The 22,033-nt window shown below is 48.5% G+C and overlaps 1 protein-coding gene across 1 annotated transcript in view; it reads right to left on the bottom strand.

Moving 5' to 3' along the window:
• The window catches only part of MYO5C (myosin VC), an 82,040-nt gene extending 78,478 nt beyond the window's left edge, over window positions 1-3,562 (bottom strand). Inside the window, exons 1-2 of the mRNA XM_012658022.1 lie at window positions 3,420-3,562; window positions 450-606 (exon numbers count right to left, since the gene is read on the bottom strand). Coding sequence (XP_012513476.1) covers window positions 450-606; window positions 3,420-3,547 — 285 coding nt within the window. The 5' untranslated portion in view covers window positions 3,548-3,562. The remainder of the gene's footprint in view (window positions 1-449; window positions 607-3,419) is intronic.
• Between the last annotated feature and the right edge of the window lie 18,471 nt (window positions 3,563-22,033).

Below are 22,033 nucleotides of genomic sequence, written 5' to 3' on the forward strand. Positions count from 1 at the left end.
GAAATACTCCTACCATGACTGATTTCAGACTACCAAAGGTTTAGCAATCAGCTTGCAAAATTCCTGAATATTTAACAATCAGCTCATGAAAATTGATGCCAGTTGGCTGGAGAACACCAGTGATCTCAGTGTCCCCGTGATATACGTGGTTGAAGACACTCCCCCAGTATGTAAATGTAAACAGGGGACTCTTGAAATCCAACGGCAGAATTTCCAGCTCAGCGGGGTAGAGGAGGAGAGACCCCGGAAAGTAGCAAGCTCTGCCCTCGCCTCCTTCAAATCCCACCAGAGAGCAGACTTCCTGGGTCTTTTCTGCCCTCCCTTCTCTGGTCTGCAAAGCGTGGGGACTTGAGTTGCCAAGGGCGGCACTCGTGCACCAACCAGCCCACATCCCTGTCACGCACGCCGTCTCTGCCCCGGCTCCTGCTGCCTCCCACAGCGGCACGCACCTCGGTTATGGGGTTGGACGCCAGGACCTTGTCCTCCACATGTGCGGTGCTGCTGGACTTGCTGACGGTGGCGAAGTACCTCATGGCATAGCGAGCTGACACCGTCTTTCCGGCACCCGACTCCCCGCTTACGATGATGGACTGATTTCTGTTGTTTCTAAAGCAAGTAAATGAAAGTATTTTTAAATGTTAATTTCTTCCCATTAAAAAGGCAACATATGCTCATTAAGAAAAATGCAGAAGAGATGGAAGAAGAGAAACCTTGTTTTATCACTCTAAAGCAACTGTTTTTAACATTTCGGTGAATGTCCCTCCAGACTTTTTTCTTCTATGTGGTCATGCAGAACACCCGTGTCTGTTTCCTGCAATGTCCCCTGTGTTGAGGGTTCCCAAGACCAAGCCCAGGATCAATGACCTGCTAGGAGGACTTGCAGGACGCAGCATATGGTGACACGGCTAAGATTTATTACGCCAAAAGGACACAGAGCAGAATCGGCAAAGGGAAGAGGCGTGTGGGGCAAAGTCCAGGGGAAACCAGGCGTAAACTCCGAGGGTCCTCTCCCAGTCGAGTCACACAGGACACGCTGACTTCCTCTAGCAATGAGTTCGATGGCACGTGTGAAACGCTGACTCCCGGGCAGCCCCTCACAGACTCGGCGCTCGCCCTCTGCCTCGCACACACCACGCTTCCAGACTCCAGCAGGAAAGCAGGTATCAGCACCAACCACATCGTTTATACAGTCTCCATTTGGGTACGATGAGCCACTTTATCAATTAGGGTGGTGGGAACCTTCCCGAAATCAGAGGCGAGACACAGGCCTGCCTTGCAAGCAGGCCTCTAAAGATAGCAGCCTCGGGCCTCACGTCAACTCCTTTCTGCACGTCCCACTTAGATATAAAAACATTTCAAAAGAATTATTTTGAGAGCAATTATTCAAAAGATGCTTGGGAGCATATGTGCTCTGTAAGCCAACAGGCTCTGTTACATAATTCAGAGATTTTTTAAAAAAAATGCATTGAACTTTTCCTGTCATAAGACTGTGGTGGTGGAAACTTATAAAGCCGCTCTGTGCATCTAGCGGTGCTCACCTGCCTGGTGCTGGGCGAACACTGTACACAGATTCTCATTTAAGCTTCACAAAAATCCTAAGACACAGATCTCTATTTTACAGATGAGTACAACGGTGACTCAGAGACGCAGAGTGACTTGATCAGAGCTTCCCATGTGAATGCTGGCGTAGACTTTAGACATAGCTCCCCTGGCCCGATCCTTTCATTTCAGAGAGAGGAAACGAAGACTCTGAGAAGTGAACGACACAGTCGGTGTCCCCAGGTGTGCAGAACGGGGCTGGGGTTATTAAAGCCAGGCCCTCCTGACTTCCAGTCTAGCATCGAGCAAGGCCAACATGAACCTGCCATTCTGGTATCACAGCTACACACACCGACCTCCAAGGAGAGACCGGCTCTTCAGGGCCGAACTTGGCACAGCCCTATAGTTCCAAGGACCTTGTACTGCTGACACCTAGACTCTAATCACCAAGACTCCTGGGAGACCTATAGGGAGCCAGGGGTGTTTTGGGGCTGGAAGGAATCTCGGTGCAGCAGAAACTGCTATTCTCTGTCCAACATTCCTCCTCCCCTTCCTTCTCAGGGACAATGTGCCAGCTGTTAGCGGGCACGTTGCTGCCCATATGAAAGACGTTTCCCAGCCTCCCTCGCGCCCAAGCGTGGCCATGTGAGCAGGTCCTGGCCAATGAGCTGTGAGCAGAAGTGCTTTGTGGGGCTTCTGGGAAGTGTCCTTGTCACCTAGAATATGGAAGAGATGGCTGAGCCATAGGCTGGCCCTGAGGAGAAGGGTCCCAGCCCAGGGACGGGGGTGCTGGATGGCACTGGGTCTCCGATGACCTGGGGGAGGTTCGATCGAGCCCCATCAGACCCCTCTGCAGAAAAACACACACTTCCACCCCATGTAAGCTACCACCGTCCCCTGGATTAGAAATAAGCGGCAGAACCAGGAACAGTCCTCGCTGAGCACTGAGCTCACGGGTGAGGACAGAGCCGCGGGAGCGCGGGTGCCGTGCCCGGGGCCGTGCAGTGAAGACGCAGCAGGCCGGGGTCCTGTGCCTCAGGTCTCCCAGCTGTGAGACGAGGGCGATATGGCGGCTCGACAGACTTCGCGGGAGTATTATAAGACCCAAGGGAGAACACTGTCTGTGAAAGCTCTTTTGCAAACTGCTAAGGGGGCTACAAAGATAAGATGGCGTTTTTATTCGTTGTACTTTACAGATGAGGACATTGAAGCCAAAAGAGGATAGTTATGGGAAAATAAATTATATTTAGAGTTAAAAAAAATCTGAGCACAAACCCCAGCTCTGCCTTTTGCTGCCTGACCTTGGGTCGGTCTCTGAAGCTCGGTTCACTGCCCAGGCATCTACATCATGGGCTACTCTGAGGGCGCCCGAGGTGACGTAGGAGTGTGTGCGTGGTGCCTGGTCGCAGGAGGCTTTTCACACACGTTCGCTAGCAAGACAAGAACCCCACAAAGGCCACACAGAAACCAAGTGGCAAAATGAGGATGAAACTCCAAATCTCCTACAGCTAAAACCTGGGCTACTCTGTCATCAGACGCTGCTTCTTACATAGGTGAAAAACAAAAACACTTAAACATCTCACAGCAGAGAATAAATCAATACTCCTCCAACCAAACACACTGCAGGAGAAACATCTGGTATTGCCAGACTGACTTCTGACTGCCTAGAAGGAACAAAAGCCAGGAAACCTGGTCCAGACAGGTCAGGTACCTGTAAGAGCCATTTGCTATTCATTACAGGTAGTCTGCTCAACAAAGCGTCCGCTCCGGCCTGCCTCTTTGAATGAGCCCGACCTAGATATCTTCCTCACACCGTGAGGTTCAGCAAGTGCAGGCGGCACTGGCAGAGCACGAGGAAGCCCAGCCTGGCAGGGAGCTACCTGGCCATCTGCTTGTATGCCTCTTCGGCCACGGCGAATATGTGCGGGTCCATGTCGCCCATGTTCTGCCCGCTGTAGGCATGGATGATGGCATCTCCATAGATCGGCAGCTGCTTGTAAGGATTCATGGCCACCAAAATGATTCCTGAGGAAAGATGCTGGATGCAGTTACAACATTCTTACTGTCACCACCTCTCCAGGTTCTTACGAGAAACCCCAACTCTGACACTTATTAAACCTTCTGCGTGACTTTGAGCAGGTCACTAATGCACTGAATCTCAGTTCCCTGTTGATCACCTCCATCTTTGGGCTATTCTGATGGCTGGATGAGATGACAGAAGGAAATGCCTCCAAACGGAGAGGCTTTTGCAATTCACAGTGTAAATAATACTATCATTGCCCAAAATAAGTAATAAATGCATCAAATCCAATGAGAAACTCAAAACACAAGTTTTATCACATCTCTTTTTCTTGGTAGTCTAGCTTTAGTTCTTGTTGAAGATCCTCCTCACCCAGACATCTCTCATTATAACAAACTCTAGATGCTCAGCAGTGTAACATGAAACACAAGCACGATGCTCTAGACAGCAAGCGCTAAGTTTCGGCGCCATTCCCTACTTCCCGAAATCGCTGTCCTTACCGCTGTAGGTGTAAATGAGTTTGGATTCTGCAAAGCGGATTCTGAGATTGTGGAGCACCGCGGGCTCGTGGAGGTAGCTGAGGGCTGTGAGGTCGTTCTCGCCCACGAGGATGTCGGGATTCCGCAGCGGAGGCAGAGATTCTGGATCGACAGAATAATCCAGCTCCTGCGGACAGAGATGAAATTACCGTTCTGGAAATAAAAGATTTTTGGTGTTTCTGCTGAAACTCTGTCCTATCCACCCTGCATTGGAGTCATGGCTGACACTGAAAAGCGAACTTATGTATAGCAACAAGCAAATAATCTTCATAGCTGGCTCCTGGAGTGATGAAAAGTGAGAGCCAGGGGACCAGAGCACTGGCTGTGTGGCCTGGGGCTAGTCACTCACCCTCTCTGGCCCTCATTTCTTATCTGTGAGAAGGAGCTAGACCAGACCAGGGGTCCTCACAGTTACAGAGGCCTCGCTGCGGGGCAGCAGGGAAAGCACACGGGCAGGACCCAGGTACCCCACCCCTGATTCTCCCCCAGGGGCCCCACTCGCATGTGGTTTCAATGTTGGGCCATGGACGTTTTCACTGGAAAACAAGATGCTGCTGCTAAAACGACATGATGACCTTACAGCTCCAAGGCTGCCAAGTCTCTGTTCGGAGCTGACGCGCTTGGCAGTGACGAGTGTCTAAAGGAGCCCACGTGGGCGGCGGTCTCTGTGCAAGGCCCCTGGTGCAGGTGACTCCGGCCTGCAGCCCCCTACGTGCCGGAGGGCTCACGGCTCCCCCTCCAGGCCTGCCTGTTCCTGTCATGCTCAGCCCTGGGCCAAATAACTTTCCCAGGCTGGCTCCTCTTCTGCCAGATTTAACCGAGTTTCCCAAAGTAGTTGCCTGAGCAGAGTGAAGGTGAGGGTCACACACCTTGTGGTGTTGGGTTTCCAAATATCAGGGTATTCTATCTCCTTCACTTTCATTTCACAATGGGGGGGAGATGAAGCCCAGAGAGGTAAAGTGACTTGAGCAAGGTCACCCAGCAAGTTGTTTCTCTTCTACCTTCCCAGGGGCCTGGGATTCAGTCAGTAGCATTGGCTGCCTGGTCCTGGGCCAGCTCCACAAGGTGGCCCAGCTGCCCCGTAGCAAGTGCCACTGTGCACACCCCACGCCAAGCACTCAGCACTGATTGTTTCATTTAATCTTCAAAACTGCCTTCCAAGGAGGACGTGACTCCCCAGTGAAGAGTTAATGAGAGAAGTTCGGAAAAACTGAGCTTGTTGTCACACGTGGGCTCACACTATCACGCCGCCTCCTGTCGGGCTGGTGGCGGGTCTGTTTTGCACGAGGTGTGCAGCTCAGGGCAATCCAAGATCCGCACGGCAGCTCCTGCTCTGCGGTACCGGTGCAATGATATTTGTGGACCTGCCCCCAGCCAGAATATTCTCAACCTACACACTTTGATTTTGAGAATAGAATCAAGGAAAATGCTTCTTGTACTTAATATTTACCTTCCCTGAGTTTTTCTGTTTTTAAATAATAAAAAGAATAACTCACTTCCAGTTTGGCCTGTGTGCATGTTACAGGTGAGAGGAACAGAGAGGGACAGAAACACAGAACTATCTTCGGGGAAGGGCAGAAAATGTGGTGAAGATCAGGTTGACAGGTGGAGGCAGAGGTGACATTTTCCTACACCAAGCAGGCTTTGTCCTCGCAGCACAGACAAAGGGTTAAGGTAAACAGCAGCCTGGCTGCCTGCCACCCACCTGCCTCTCCCCCCTTTCCCGTAGCAGCGGTTCAGGGCCAGGAATGCAGCCACCTGGGGACCTGCTGATACTCCTGCAGCAGAACACTGCCCCCCCAGCTGCTGCCTTGAGATTTCCCTCCCCAGACAAAGCCATCCGATCCCTAATCAGGGCCCTCACTGTGCACAGGAGGTGCTCGATAAAAGCAGTGAGGAGGCAGGGGTGGGCAAGGGAGGGCCGAAGGGGAGCGGCAGCGCTCCCTCCCGTGCTCTCCTGCGTGCACGTGCCACGCGGACTGTCTCCGCCTGCCTTCTGCAACCCTGCGATGGCGCCTGGTTATTAACTCCCTTTGACATACGAGGAAACCGAGGGGCCCCCTGTCACAGACTTAGCAAGTGGCTGTGCCGGGATCTGAATCCAGACAGTCTGACTGCAGAAGACACGCCCATAGCTGCTACGGTCGTCTCCCTTCCCAGATCTCAGGAAATGTCTCCGGAACAGGACAGTCTAACTGAAATATTGTGTCCTTTCTCTACAGAGACCATTTATGTGCTTTGTAAATTCCGGCATTTAATATCCATATGACATTCCCCGGAGCACCTCTGGGATCCAGGTAGAACACAAATCCTCCACCCAGCTCTGCATCCAGATACTGGATTCTGAAAACACAAGGTCCCCCTGGCTATGGATCCAGTGGGATGCCATCACAGCAAGGAAAGGACAGCGCATGGTGGATATTTAAGGCAAATGCAACATCATCAGAAGCTGCATGATCAGACGGCACATGTGGCCTTGGAGGGAAACTCCTCACCAGCACATCCCACCCTGGGAGCGACTGCTGAAGTTCATCCGCGGCCTCCCCCTCAGCACACCCACTCTCGTGGAGGCACCTCATAATGTCACACGGAGCTAGGTGTCCCCATCTTCCCACCCCTGCCACGCTCCCTCCTGGCGCTCCCCCTTCCATGTTCCCTACGTCCCCAGACTGACTCTTCCCCCCAGTCTCCTCCCACTCCTCCCTCTCCCTGCCTATTTTCTCTCTCTGTGCTCACTTTTCCTTCCTCTTCTTATCTTGATGTTTTTCTCTATCAGTTTATGCCTTGGGCTCAAACTACTTCTTTCCAAGTTTTTCAGGAGAATCATGGAGCCAACATGACTAATCCCACTCTGGGAACAGCGCTGAGCGCTGGCAGTGCAGCGCAGGGCACGGACCTGGCCAGCGGTGCTGCACTCTGGACCCTCGCTCCAGGGACAGGCCGGGTTGACGCAGGGTGGCATGGAGGCGGGAGGGACAAAGGCATCGATGGAGCCACAGCACCAGCTGGCCGTTTGGGGGCCCTCCCTGGGCTGCTCCTACAGGGACCATGCGCCCCGCCCCCCACGCCACCCAGGCCCCAGTTACTGCTTTATACATCACCGTGGCTACGAGCCACAAGGACCCTACCGTGCCATCCTCCAGCAGGAGTCGTAGGACTTTGTCACCAACTCTGTAGTCCTTTGCTATCTCAGCAGACTTCCAAACTTCCTCAGGATCAGGAACCCAAACCCTGTTGTACTGGCCAACAGAATAAGACAAGCTTCATTTCAGGGTTTTAAAAACAAAAACATAGATCATTACATGGGTAGACACAGAAAGGTTTCTTTCTGTCCGCTAGGGCAGCTCCTTCATTAGGAATCCTTTTACCTCATTTTTGCTTCTGAGGTCATCTTCGGCACATCTGCAATGCGCCAGCCCAGCTGCTTCTTTTCAGAGGCAACAGAATTCCCAAAGCCTCCTAGATATGGCTTGAAACCGAAAGCCCAGGGAGAGGAAAGAAATCCATGGATCTCCTAACGGAAAGACCTCAGTGCTGTCTTCTAGAGTTGGAGCAGAGGGATTTTGTTCACCACTGATTGACAATGGGGCTCTGGGCCAGACACCTCACTTCTAGTGCCTCGTTTCACATCCACAAAATGGGCACAACAATACCTATTTCACAGGTTTGCTGGGAAGTTAAATTAGACTACGTATTTGAAGGCACTTTGTAAAATGCTATGGAAGTACCATCACAGTAGTGTCACTGTAGCCTTATCGCACCAGTCAGCCAAGGATGCCCACCGTGGGAAATGCGGAAGCCCACATGGAGCTGCCCAGATAGATTCCCAACAGGCAATTGGTTCACCTGGCTCCGCGCCGATGTACAATCCGCAGGCAGAACCATGTTGCTGTGGGCTGCATTGTGCCCCCTAATATTCATATGTTGAAGCCCTAACCCTCAATGGACTGCATTTGGAGGTGGGGTCTTTAGGAGGTCATTGAGGTTAAATGAGGTCATATGGGTGACGCCCTGACCCGATGGAATTATAGGATTAGCGTCCTTATAAGAAGAGACACGTGAGAGTGCTCTCACGTGCCCCTACCCCTACAGGGAGCCCCAAATGCTGGGACATGGCCAGGCTGCCAGGAACAAGACTTGGGAAGCACTCGCTTGGAGATGTTAAGTAGCACCTAGGAAAGCTCCTCGACCTAAAAGCTCAATAGCCAGGACCTCAGATCTGGATGGGTCTTGAGAGGCCATCAAGTGTCAAACCCTCATTTCCTAGAGAGAACTGGCCTCAGGGCCTCCAAGTTCCCCAGGGACAGAGGTGGGACGGGCAGCCCTCCAGGCCTGCAAGTACAGTGTCCTGCAGGGTCATCTCCTTCCCGCCTCTGTACAGGCCAAAGGAATAGTGGTTTTTGGGCACTGACCCTCGCCATGACAGATGGACTTGCTCAAGGTACCTGTCGAGTGCGCAAACTCTTGTTGTAACGGGCAGCTTTTGTGCCTTTAGGAGAGAAAGCTGCACATTTGCTTAAGTGCCTGCCATCCTTCCAAATAAGCGGTCACCGAGCACTGAACCTGCACCAGACACCGCCCTAGGCTCAGGCAACAAACACAAAGAAGATGCTGCTCTTTGTGAATCTCTGCTCCCTCCCAGCTGAGGGTGCAAACATCATTGCCAAAGAACTACCGGACATGGGCCAGGGGAGTGTCTGGCTGGTGGTCTGCCGGTGCCTTCCTTCCATGAAGAAATGTTCCTTCGGGTTGAGAGATTGTACCTTGGTAGTTTTCAGTTACAAAACAAATTCTGGGCAATAAAGTCATGGCATTTTAATTTTCTTCATTATTGTTTGATGTATTTTCTATAATTTGCATTATTTTTATAATCGGAACAATGAATATTAATCTTTAAAAACAAATATCAAAATATATGTCCACAAAAAGAACTGTACATGAATGTTCTTAGTAACCTTATTCATAATGGCCAAAAACTGTACACACATTAAAATGTCCATTCATATTAGAATGACTAAAAAAAACAAAACTGTGGTATACCCATACAGTGAAATACTACTTACCAATAAAAAGGACTGTGCTAGTGATATCACCATGAACATGGATGACTCTTCAAATCATTGTGCTGAGTTAAAGAAGTCTTACACCAACAAGCACCTACCACAGGAGTCCCCTTAAATGAAGTGGAATTTGGAAAATTCCAAACAGTAATTGTCTCTGAGGGTAGGTGGGGCCAGGGAGTGACTGGGAAAGTGTATGAGGGAATGTTCTGGGAGTGATGGTAGCATTCTGTATCTTGATGGGGTTTAAGTTACACGGAGGTTCAGCACTTTCCTAACCTCAGACAATGTAGACTTAAGATTTGTACATTTGTACACTGTCTGTAAATTTTACACAAAGAACTAAACGAATAAAGAACTCTAATTGATAATACACATACTAAAACATTTAGAAGGTATATTTATGTAAGCAGTTTACTCTAAGATGCTTCAAAAAATGAGATGGATTGAAGGCTGGAGAGAAGAACAGAAAGCTGGACAGACATGTGATACAACCAATATGGTAAAATGTCCATGCCAGCATCCACGTGGTAAGAGAGAAGGTCACTGTAAAGTTCTTTCAACTTTCCTTTATGCTTAAACTTTTCATATGAAGATGTTGGAAGAAATAAAGAATACGAATAAAACAAAGTTCAGGGTACCAGTACTAGACTAGGACACTATTGGATGAGGAGGCTATTAGTTAATATAAATTATCTTGCCTAACCAAAAAAACAATTAAAAAGTCATTGGTTGGACATCAATCATAACTACCTAAGTTATTTGAGTTGCTTTAATCTACGACAGCTCTCAAAGAGCAGGAGCTTGTGGAAATGTGACATGGGGCAGGTACGTTTTAAGAGAGAGAATAGAAGAATGACTTAGCAGGCAATGACACGTCCTCCCGTGCACACAGGTGGACAGAAGCGGTATAAAGAAACACAGACGCACCCCTCTCAGACACACACCCACCCACACACACCCAACCACACATATCCTTGTTGCCATGGGCTACATATTTTCTACATCAGGTCTGCTACTGAAAATATTAATTGCTAACCTCATGAAGTTCATATCATTAAAATGGAATACCTCGATTTATCAAGAATTAGCCACTATTGAATTTCAGAACTGAAAGGGTCCTTGGAGAGTGTCTACTCCAAGTTGTGTGTCAAACTTATTTATAAAGCTGCAGAAAGCTTACTTCAAATGAAACGGTGGCAGCCTGCTATGGGCAGCAGGTGAAAGTGGAGGTGTTCTGATGGAAGCCAAGGTCCCTGAGGTCCTTCCGTGGAGACCTGGGGTGCTGAGTACCGTGAAAGTCACTAGGCAATCAGTCCTTTTGTTTTACTGATCCTCTAACTCCAGTCCAGAGAGGTCGATAACTCACCAAACACCACACAGAGAGTCTCAAAGGACCAGGATTCCAGTGGAGCCGAGGCCTGTGACTCCCAGTTTGAACTTGTTAATTAAATGAGTCTGGCCCTGAAAGTAATCCTGAACTCTCAACTGCAACCATGTACTTGAGTCCACATGCTCTGCTAGCAACAGTTTGGAATTAGTTTCAGCTAAAAGTGGTATTGAATGGTAGGCAGTGCTAGGACATATGTAACCACCGTCTGCTGCTCTGGCGTGAAGACCAATGACTCCTCGGCCCGGTATTCCACGCCCACACCCTGTGGTCCTGCTGTCCCCGCTGCCATATGCTGCCAGGCGTCGAGAGCGCTGCAGCTGAACCCAGCCTGGTAAGTAAACATGACGACGGTTTACTCAGCTCCCTGGAAGTTCCACCCATGCGTTCCTTCCCTCTTCCCTCACATTCCTTTACCCACAAGGCAACGCTGCAAACCAGAGGAAGAGCTAACTTTGCAGCATTTAGACAAATAAATGTAGTCCGTGCAAACAATGTGACTAGCTGTCACCTGACCTCCCGAGTGTGGCGCCTTCCCCTGAACCTTGGGCCTGGGACTGCCTGCCAAGGCCCGCGGCTGAGCCGATAGGGGAGACGGGACCACCTCCCGCCCTCTGCTGGTGTCCTCCCCTGAGGAGGCTCCCAGCATGAGCAGAGGCTTGGGACCACTAAGCCTTAGGAAGCCACATGTGCTCCAGAGCATGCTGAGCCTCCCACGCCACCTGCACAGGTGAGAGGACAGCATTTTATTGTGTTCCCTGCCTTTCTGAGGGGTCTCCTGGCATTAGCCACAAAACAGCTTGAAGACTTACAGCGAAGATGGGAGAAAATAGGATGACCCGAGTTTCCCTCCTAGAGCCGCTTTCTGGCCTCCAAGGGAGTCTTCACACTCCAGGCTCCCTCTCTTTCCCCTCTTCACTCATTCCTCGAAGGCCCTTCCCACTCCCCGCCACGTCTGAGTCTCCCACGGTCCTTCGCAGCCTCTTTTCATGATAGGCTGTTTCTGGAGAGTTCTATTCCACAGCTTCCACAACTGCCTGGCACCTGCGCATCTTTGAGACCTCGAGCCCAGATCCCACAATGGAACTCTAGACCACATTTCCAGTCGCCTCCCAGACGGCAAATGTCCTTGAATACTCTCAAATTCCCAAGTTGAGTGATGATGACGCCTACCCCAAACCCACTTCTCCTCCCTAGCTCTCTTGCCCCTCGTGTCAGAATCCTGGGACAATGCTGGGCTCCCCCTCCGTGTCTCCACCCCAACAGCCATATGGTCACCAGGAGCTGGAAAGCCTCGTAAACAGCTGTCACCTGCCTGCCCCTGCCCACCACCCCGACCGCCATGGCCATAAATCAGCCCCTACACAGCACCGCCCAATCTTCCCTTGACTAGTGCAGCAGCCTCTGAGGGCTTCCCCAACCAGGCTGAGCACCAGGTTTCCTTGGACACACACACTCCCCAGCTCACGCGGGATCGGAATTCCCATGGGTGCGGCCTGGCAAGAGGACAGCTTTGAGAGCCACCCCCCTGTGGATTTTGATGACTAGCCAGGCCTGGGGAGCCACCCTCCTGGCCGATTTTCCTACTCAGGCCTCACCTCCTTTTCAATCCACCCTCTGTCCATTGCCACCCCAAGCTACTAGCAATTTCTGGAACATGCCAAGCTCTTCCGTGGCTCTCTGCTGTGTACTTCTCTTCCCCCCACCCTGGCCCCACCCATCCTCTCCCATCAGAGCAAACAACTCTGAACAGCTAAGCCTCACTTAAGAGTCCCCTCATCTGCCGCACCTTCCCTGCCACCTTCCGCCCCAGGCAGGGCTGGATGCTTCCGCGTCATGCTCTCTGCCCCTGTCCAGGTGTCTGCCTTGCCTCCCATCACCCCCACAGGCGTTGGAGCTTCAAGAGCTTTGTTTCTGCGCTGGGAACCCAACACAATGACTTCCCGTAGCCTGCACTCCATAAACAACTGCTGAACACAAATTCAAACTCCCAGTGGTTCGGTTATACCAATTAAAGACCAAACGTGGTATTTTAATCTTTTCATCCCTTTTTTCTCTTTTGAACTACCCACATGTAACACAATGGATAAATTAATTTTCCAGAGTTGTTAATGATACGTAGAAGTCTAAAAGCTGTTTAGAACGGCCAAATGGATAATCATTACGCTGTACTTTGCCCTTATTTCAGACAGGGACCCTGGACTGCTAGCCAAGACACTTTACCTTGCACATCTGAGCAGGGCTCCTTTGAAGATACCTGTAAGTTCCTCATGCACAAGCAAAAGAAATAGATGGTTGAATGATTATAATTAGTGAATCTGTGGCTAAACAGTCATAACCTGAGTCCTAATAATGAGCAAGAGCAACTTTAAAAAGAGAGAAAGGTCTCTAGAGGCATGCCACAGAGCTCTACTGCCAACTCCTCCATCCATCTTTCACCAATATCTTAGATGGAAAAAACCCAAAGCATATGTATTAAATAAGCAGATGAAATGATTAATCAGATAAAGATGGTCAAGATTCAGAAGGTTTTTGACAAGCTACAGAAACTTTGGGCACTAAATAACATGATGGCAAATTTAATAGGGATAAATGCAAAGTTCAGTATTTAGGGACCAAAAATCAACTGTATTATAATATCATGAATATAAAAAACAACAAATCTCTATTAAGCACTGTGTGTCAGGTATTGTGATAAGGGTTACTAATCCATTTTACAGGTAAGGAAACTCAGGGTAAGTAATTTGCCCAGTGTCACCTGGGTAGTAGGGGGCAGAACCAGGACTTAACTCAAGCCATCAGCAACCACAGTGCCTTCCAGGGGCGGAGCATGTACCAGCTCTGATTAAAACAAAGAAAGCACGAACACAACGCCAGGACTGAGACACGCTCATGGGGGCTGTACCCCCACAGCTGCACTGTATTCGTGGCTGAGCACACCACAGCTAGAGAACAGTGCCACCGAGACGGGCATCAGGGAAATCTGCCCAGAGGAAGGTGGTCTGGATGGCGAAGGGTCTGGAATGATGCTGTAAGAAAGAAGGTTGGTGGTACTGTTGCCCTCCTCAAGCCCTCAGTCCCACCCACCCATCCTCCTCAGCAGTTCCAGGCCCTCCAGGCTTCCTTTGCTCTGACTGTCTCCATGCCTGGTGCCTGTCTTACGTCTTCAGACCGCAATCCTCTGCTGCTTCCCTCCCTTCAGCTGGGGACCACGTCAGGGCTCCCCTTTCTCCCTCCCGGTTCTACTGAAAGAGACAACACCGGGTACCTCCGAGCAGCCAAATCTGACGACCCACCCTCGGCCTTCACCCTGCTTGGCTTCTCTGCAGCTTCTAGAACAACTGACTGTCTCGTCTGTGGCCAGTGATATATATGGTCTTCTTCCTTTGTTTCCATGTTTTTGTGTTTATGATCACACAGCATATACAACTTTTGTGCTCTCATCTTTCACATAAGCGTTTTTCATGTTGTTATCAACCCTTCATTAAGTAGCATTTTTAATATACTGTTTTATCATGTGAGTCTTCTATAGGTTACTTAACATTCCCCCCTCGCTGGACATCGAGATCGGTTCCATTTTAGTTAATATAAGGACATTTTAGTTATTAATATGACAAACAAGCAGGTGTTGGCGGAGGTGGCTAGGAAGTGGATCGACTTCCCATAAGTCCACTGGGTCAGATCCCTTGAAGAAGAGAAAGATAGTAACACTGGTGGAAGCAAGCTGGTGGTGGTGGCAGATAGTAAGAACACAGGCTTTTAATCCTGGCTCCGTCACTTCTACATTACTTTAGGCAACTTACGTGACCTCAGCCATTTGTAAAATTGTGAGAACATCTAACATAAAGAGTTGTCTGTTCAGATTAAATAAGAGAAGGCACATAAAATTGTGAGGGTGGCATCTGGCACATACGAAGTACTCAGTGACTTTGAGATAAAAATAAACATCATCGACATGATCATCTTCATGTCCCTGGCTTTTTCTGTAAGCAGAAAGGTTCATGCGTGCACACAGGCACACATCAAACACTCATGGAGCCTCCACTGCTCCATGCTCTCCAGAGACTCTTGGCCAAAGTGGGAGACATGGAGTTAATCAGCCGTTATCAGGCAATGTGGAAGGCGCCGCATGGAGGGGCTGGCTGCAAGGACTTCTCAGGAGAGACCCTGCTCAAATTGAATTCGGAAGGTGCAGGTGGGGTTGAGCAAAGCAGACAGAAGATTCCAGACAGAGGGAGCTCTGCGTGCCAGGCACAGAGTGGGGGCCGTGCGGTCAAGGCCCTGAGGGAAGCACAAGAAGTTTGGCCCAGCATGAGCCAAGGCGGGAGCTGGAGGCAGAGGTTGGGAGGTGACACACAGGCAGGACCTCATGGCTGGTCTCAGGGAGTCCAAAAGTGACTGGAGCCTCTCCAGAGGGGCTCAAGTAGAGAATGGCCAGACCGGTTTTTCTCAGAGGGATTTCAAGTAGTGGAACCGCTGCTCTGAACACTTCTAAGGCATGTTGCCAAACAGCTTTTGAAAAGAGACGGATCGTTTTGCACTTAAACTGGCAGCGAATGCTACTCTCACTGTGCCTTCTCCCAGAGTCCCCTCTTCCCTCATGGAACGTCTCTTCCTGTGGTGCCAACTCTCCCATCTTCTCCCCGCACACCCTGCCCTGGGTCGAGGCCATCCCAGGGCGCTCTGCGGCCCTAGCGTCCTCTCCCCACTTCCCCCCTCCCTTGGTGAGGCTCTCACTGCCTTGGCTTCAGTGACCACCTCTGGGCAGAAGATGCTGGCAGGGACCATCCCCTACAGCCACGTCTGAGACCTCCCACCCCCAGGGTACCTTCCCCAGAAGTCCCCTCACTGCTTCAACCCCTGCGGGTACGAAACTTGCCTCATGACTTTCCTGGGAAATATTTCCTCCTCCTGATGTCTCTAATTTTCAAGGGCAGCCCCCTGCTGTCAGTCATACAGACTCTGGCCTCAAATATTGTCCTTGGCACGTCCCTCACACTCCCCAGTCCTGTCCCTCATCCTCACCTGCCTCCACCTGCCACTGCCACTCTGATTCTTTCCCTGACAGTCGGGTGACCTGAGAATTCAGCTACATGACCCAGCCTCTCTCCTCCACAGCTGGCATACCCCACTTCCTAAAACAAAGACCTTGATCCTGCCGGCCCCATCCAAACCCTTCCCTGGAGAATAAAGCCCTGACCTGACTCTTTGGTGCTGTGGCCCTCCCCTCGTCACCTCTCCCTCCCACCAAACTCCTCAGCCTCACCAAATGAAACTACTTGACATTTCTCACTTCTCACTACTCAGAAAACCTGAGAAGCAAGACTACCACTTAAAAAAAAATCTTTCTAACCTCCCCCAAGCATAGAGCGTTGCATATGGAAAGTGTCTTATGTTCTATGGAGGATAATATGTCTGTGGGAACGGAGGTCACACAGGGCCAGGCAGGTAACAGCCATGTAAAGTGGGTGGTGTAGCTGTCATAGGAACTGAGTGCCATGCAAGGACCCCGGAATGGACAGCCCACTCGTCACGCTGCAGCAGGGTCAGTGTGTGCCTCTGGGTGCAGAAATGGGTTTCGGGTTGTTCTAAAACATTGTGTGGTTAAGATTGTGCAGGGAAACAGAGCACCCCTGGGGATAAAATGTGGACAAGGGTCCCCAGTTACAAAGTTGGACTTAAGCCAATCCTGTATGCTGGCATCCCAGGAAAATCTGCAGCTTATTAAAAGGATTTGTTCTGTAAAATTTGGATTCAGTCAAAAGGCCGCACTCAAGAATCCAGAAGGCCACATGTGGCCCCAAGGCCACAGGTTACGCACCCCTCTTGTCCCAGCTTAAGACAGAACTCTTTAACAAAGCAAGCTCTCTGAAACCCAATCAGGCAGCTCCACAGAAGGGGGAGTGTCCGACATCTGGAATTGACAAAGTGGGGGCTTAATGACCCCCTAGAAGGAATGAGGCAGCCTAGGGGTGCACAGGTGTCTACCTGGACCAAAGGGTGGTAGGGACGCCATCAAGGCTCCTCTGTCTCTGGGATTCTTAGGTTCTCAGTCCATCCAAGCTTGTCTCGATAAAACTGGATCAGTTTTCCTACATCGTGCCTGGTACTTATTAGACATTTAACAAATATTTCAGGTTTGAGGAACTTGACGATAGGGATGACTACACCTGTCTATTATTGCTTCAGGAAATATTGTTACCTAAAATAGGTTAATCATCAACACTCTTCTCTGTCCTCCAAAGTATCTTCTAAGAATAGTTTTGTTCAAGAATTTTCTTTTACCTCCAGGAAGTTGAAGATTGAAGAAGCACTGTTGGATATCTGATGGCTCCACATGCTCACTGGTAAAAATATTCTAGAGTGGAACTAGGGCAATTCAAACACTGTCCATTTAGAACTCTAGTTAATGGAAATGCATTAGAGGAGAAAACAATATTTACTTGATTTGTATGTGACTGTTACTGATTAATCAAAGTAGAAGAAAAAAGTTTGTTTAAACCATTGAAACAAGATTATTTACAACGATTTTTATATCTACAGCAAAAGTGACTTTTAAAATATAAAGGTGGGCATGTATCCGGAAAATGGATGGATTCTAGTCTCATCCGTGTAAGTACTGGGGACTCTAGATTTCCCCCACCGGGTTGTAGGAGGATCAGACTTTATGGCTACTCAAATGGATTATTTTTTTCCAAAAACGTAACGCTTTCACACTCTCTTTATCCAAAAAATGACCCAAGCTCATCTCAGGGAGTTCTGGGCACGGTGTGGGAATGCTGCCCTTCCTAGGTAAGGGTGGAGCCCCTGGCCCACGGGAAGAGGACGTTTCTGAGGAATGCTCCGGAACATTTCCCAGAGTCAGGGTATGTGAAAGGTGCTTTATAAACTGTAAAACGCCCTATAAATGTTAGGTGAAGAGCTTGTGACTGCACCTCATGACCCCTGGGTTCCCCCAAGAGCTCAGCGCCACTACGGGTGTGTGGCCCAGGCAGCTTCAGCTTCGGGCATGAGATGAGCTTAAACGCATGTTCAAGCATTTTGAAGGCCCAGAATTCTAGAAAGCATCCTGAATACTGTGGTCATAAGCTTCTGTGTCGAGTTGTTCACGGGGCTCTCAAGGGGTTAGGAAGCTTCGCCCGCGTCTGAGGTTTCCACGTCCCCGTAGGCAACTCTGATGCCACTGGTGGCGGGGGAGAAAGGGGCCGAGGAGCTCCAGCCGTGGGAGAGGGTGTGGGTGCGCGACGCCTGGGCACCGGGGAAGTCTCGGCCGAGGTAGTAGCGGCCGGAGGAGGCAGCCTCTCCCACTGGGTCTTGCCACCCCCAGGGGACCCAGGCTCCCGGGGGAGGGGGCGCCTTCCCCGCGGGCAGGGGCCGGATCCCGCCAGAGTCCTCGGGGGGCGACGCGGGCTCGTGCCTTCAGTCCCCGCGGCCCCCGCGTCCGCCCGCCAGCCCCTCCCCGCGCCAGGTGTACAGGTGTGGCCCGGGCGCCAGGTACAGTCAGCGCCAGCGCCGGGCCCGCTTCCCCCCGCGCGCCCTCCTTGGGGCGGGCGGACCCTCCTACCTGCGTGTACAGCTCGGCCACCGCCATGGGCCGGGGAGGCGGGGGCCGCCCGAGGGCCGCGAGCGTGCGAGCGCGGGGCCGGGCCTGCGGCTCTGAGGCCCGGGCGCAGGGCACCGGTGCGCGGGCGCCGCGTAGGTCAGCGCCGCGCCAGCGTGCCCAAAGTTTTCCGGCGGGCGACTGTTCGCTTTCCCGAGTTGGCCGCGAGGGGAGGAGAGAAGCGGCGGGATTGGTCCTCCCGAGCCCGGCGGCGAGTGCGCGCTGCCATTGGCTGCCGGGGGCGAGCGCGAGCGCGGGGCGGTGAGGCCAGTGCACCGGGCGCGGGCGGCGGGGACAGGGCTGGAGCCCGGACTCGGCTCTCCCAGGCAGGTAACCAACAGGTGTATCCCGAGGCATTGCCCGCCCAAGTTTTAGCTACCCTGGGTCGCTGCCTAGGAAAGAGCAGAGGATATAACCATTTACATAGAAAACCCTGTCAACAAACTATTAGAACTTTTAAGAGAGTTCAACAAAATGATCATATGCAAAATGAAAAAAATGGGTAATTGTCTTTTATAAAGCATTCTCTATGCAGTAGAAACTAAGATGTTTACAATATCAGTGAAAATACAAAGTATCCAGAGAGTACGATAGCAAAATGCGCTTGGCCTTCGTGGAAAAATGTTACATTTCTCCTAAATGGCATAAAAGAAGGCCTGAATAAATGGAGGGACATGCCATTTCGTGGACGGGATTATTTAATATTGTCAAGGTGTCAATTCTACCCAAATTAATATATATGCCAAATATATTGGAATCAAAATCCCAGAAGTTTTGGAGAATTGTGCAATTATTATTTTATATTTTATGTGGAACAAAAGCTCATATATAACTAAGACAATTCTGAAAACAAAGGAGAGATTTGCCATACCATATATTAAGGGATATAACAAAGCTGTAGTCATTAAAACAGTGCGATGCTCATATGAGAATTGATAAATGAATAATGGAACATAGGGGAGCCCACAAACAGGGCCCTAGATTATATGGTAGCCTTAAGGACCAGAGAAAGAAAAGATTATTTAATAGATGGGCTCATTATATAGAAAAACAATAAAAGCAGATTCATGGCAAACACAGCATCCAAAAATAACCTTCAGATTGATTCATGATTAAAAATTAAAAGTAAAAACAGGAAATTTAAAAAAGTGAGTGTAATATCTTTAAAATGTTGGGTTATAGTAGTTTCTTTATGTAAAAAATTATTGGAAATCAGTTTAAGATAGGAAATCCCATTTTCAAACTTGACAAAAGAAGTTAATAGGCAATTCACAGATGGGGATACTCAAATGGCTGGTTAGCATATAAAAAGATGTCAACTTTAGTAGTAATCAGAGAAATACCAATGGAAACAATGATATATTATTTTACACCCAGCAGATTGGCAAAAATATTTAGGTTGGACAGTATCGGATGCTGCCTAGGTTGTGAGAAAATAAAAACATTTTTGCTCACACAGCTGGTGGGAATTATACTGATATGGCCTTTCTAAAGAGTGATTTGAGAATACATTAATGAAAATAAGGCAAAAAAATTCTCACATAGTCACCCAAAGAGATATTTAAGTAGATGTTCATCACAGTGTAGTTATATATCAAGGGGTTGGAAACACTTAAATATCCATCAATAGTGGAATAAATAAATAAAATAGGACATATATACAATGGAAAACTCTAGATGCTAATAGCAATGGACATGATCTATTTATATCAACTGAGAGATATAAACAACAATGTTGAACGGATGTCTAGCACAAATCTTTATATATATTTAAAAACTCACAGCAATTGCAATACTAGATATTGTTCACAGAGACTAGTATATGTGAATAAAGGTGTGGATGATAAATGACAAAGTCATCCATTAAATATGCAAGAGTGGATGCTCATGAAGTAAAGGGAAATGGAATTTTAGATAAAGAAAAAAGGTGACCAAAAATATAAAGAAGGGCCTGGTGTGGACCAATAAAGATAAACACCACAAACAAAGGATTATGGTAAATTCAATTTTGTGCACCAATTGTCCAACTAATTACATGAAGAAAAAGAAAAACCATGGCCGGGCGCGGTGGCTCACGCCTGTAATCCTAGCACTCTGGGAGGCCGAGGCGGGCGGATTGTTTGAGCTCAGGAGTTCGAGACCAGCCTGAGCAAGAGCAAGACCCCGTCTCTACCAAAAATAGAAAGAAATTAATTGGACAGCTAAAAATATATAGAAAAATTAGCCGGGCATGGTGGCGCATGCCTGTAGTCCCAGCTACTTGGGAGGCTGAGGCAGAAGGATCCCTTGAGCCCAGGAGTCTGAGGTTGCTGTGAGCTAGGCTGACGCCACGGCACTCACTCTAGCCAGGGCAACGAAGTGAGACTCTGTCTCAAAAAAAAAAAAAAAAAAAAAAAAAAAAAACCAAAAGTAGGTAAAGATGGTTGCCTGGTCGCTCAGAGTTAAGGGAATCCAGCTGATTTTTTATTTAAATAAAATTTTAATAAAATAAAAATAAAGAATAACATTGTATATTGAAGAGTGTACAGATAATAAGGTACAACTCAATGTATTCTTATTCATGGAAACATCAACACACCCAAGTAACCACCACCCAGATCACAGAACATTTCCCACATCCCCAAACTTTCCATGTCCCTTCAAATCATTGCCCCTCAAATAACCACTGTTCTGACTTTGATGACCACAGATCAGTATTACCTGTTTTGGATGCTCTTATTAAATGGAATCACATGTGTAACTCTTTTGCATTTTGCTTTTGACATGACATTTATCCATGTTGTTGCATGTAGCTGCAGTTTGATATCTTTCATTGCTGTATGGTCTTCCATTGTATAAATATGCTATAATTTCTTTATTCATTCTATTGATAAATATTTGGGTTGTTTCAGTTTATGGCGATTATGAATAATACTGTTAAGAACGTTTTATGTGGATCTTTTGATGCACAAATATATGTATTTCTGTTGGGTAAATAAAAGGGGCAGAATTGCTGGATCAATGCTGTATGTAACGCTCAACTTTAGTAGATATTGCCAAAGAGTTTTGTAAAATTGTTTTTATCAATTTATACTTCTACCAACAGTGGATAAGAGTTCCATTTGCTTGATATCCTCACCAACACTTGGTATTGTCAGTTTAAAAAATGTTAGCCTTCCCAGTGAGTGTTGCGATAGCTCATTGTGGTTCCAATTTGCATTTCCGTGATGATGCTTTATTGACCACTTTGGAATTCTCTTCTGTAAAATGTCTGCTCAGGTATTTAGTTCACTTGAACTGTTATTTAAAGATATTTTAAACCAATTCATCTGTTTTTAGCTGCATGCCACTCTCAGGGTTACCTGCTGCCTCTGAATCCAATTCCCAAGTTTTTCGAAGTTCGGTAGTGTAAACTGGATTGCTTCTGGGCTTCCGCCTCTCCTGGATGAGGTTTCAGTTTTCTTGGCTCATGAAAATAAATGACACTTGTATATCTGTTTTTCATCTTCCAAAATGTTGCTGTCACTCCTTTTTTTCTTTGTGAATTTATTATTACTTACTGGAGTTTCGGAGGAAGGGTAGGTAAATACAGGCATTGAATCTACCAACTTTCTTTTCAGATTTTGATCACAAGTCTTTTATCAGATATGTGATTTGCAAATATTTTCTCCCAGTGTGTAGATTGTCTTTTCATTTTCTCCATGGTGTCTTATGATGTGCAAAAGTTTTAAATTTTGATGAAGTCCAATTTATCAATTTTTTCTTTTATGGATCAAGTTTTCAGTGTATCTGAGAAAACTTGGCCTGCTTTAGATCACAAAGATTCTCTTCTAGAAGTTTTCTAGTTTTAGCTCTTAAACATTTAGGACTGTGATTCATTTGAGGTTAATTTTTGTGTGTTCTGTT

The sequence above is a fragment of the Propithecus coquereli genome, unplaced genomic scaffold, assembly GCF_000956105.1.
Source record: "Propithecus coquereli isolate 6110/MARCELLA unplaced genomic scaffold, Pcoq_1.0 Scaffold57, whole genome shotgun sequence".
In the NCBI taxonomy this organism is placed as follows: Eukaryota; Metazoa; Chordata; class Mammalia; order Primates; family Indriidae; genus Propithecus; species Propithecus coquereli.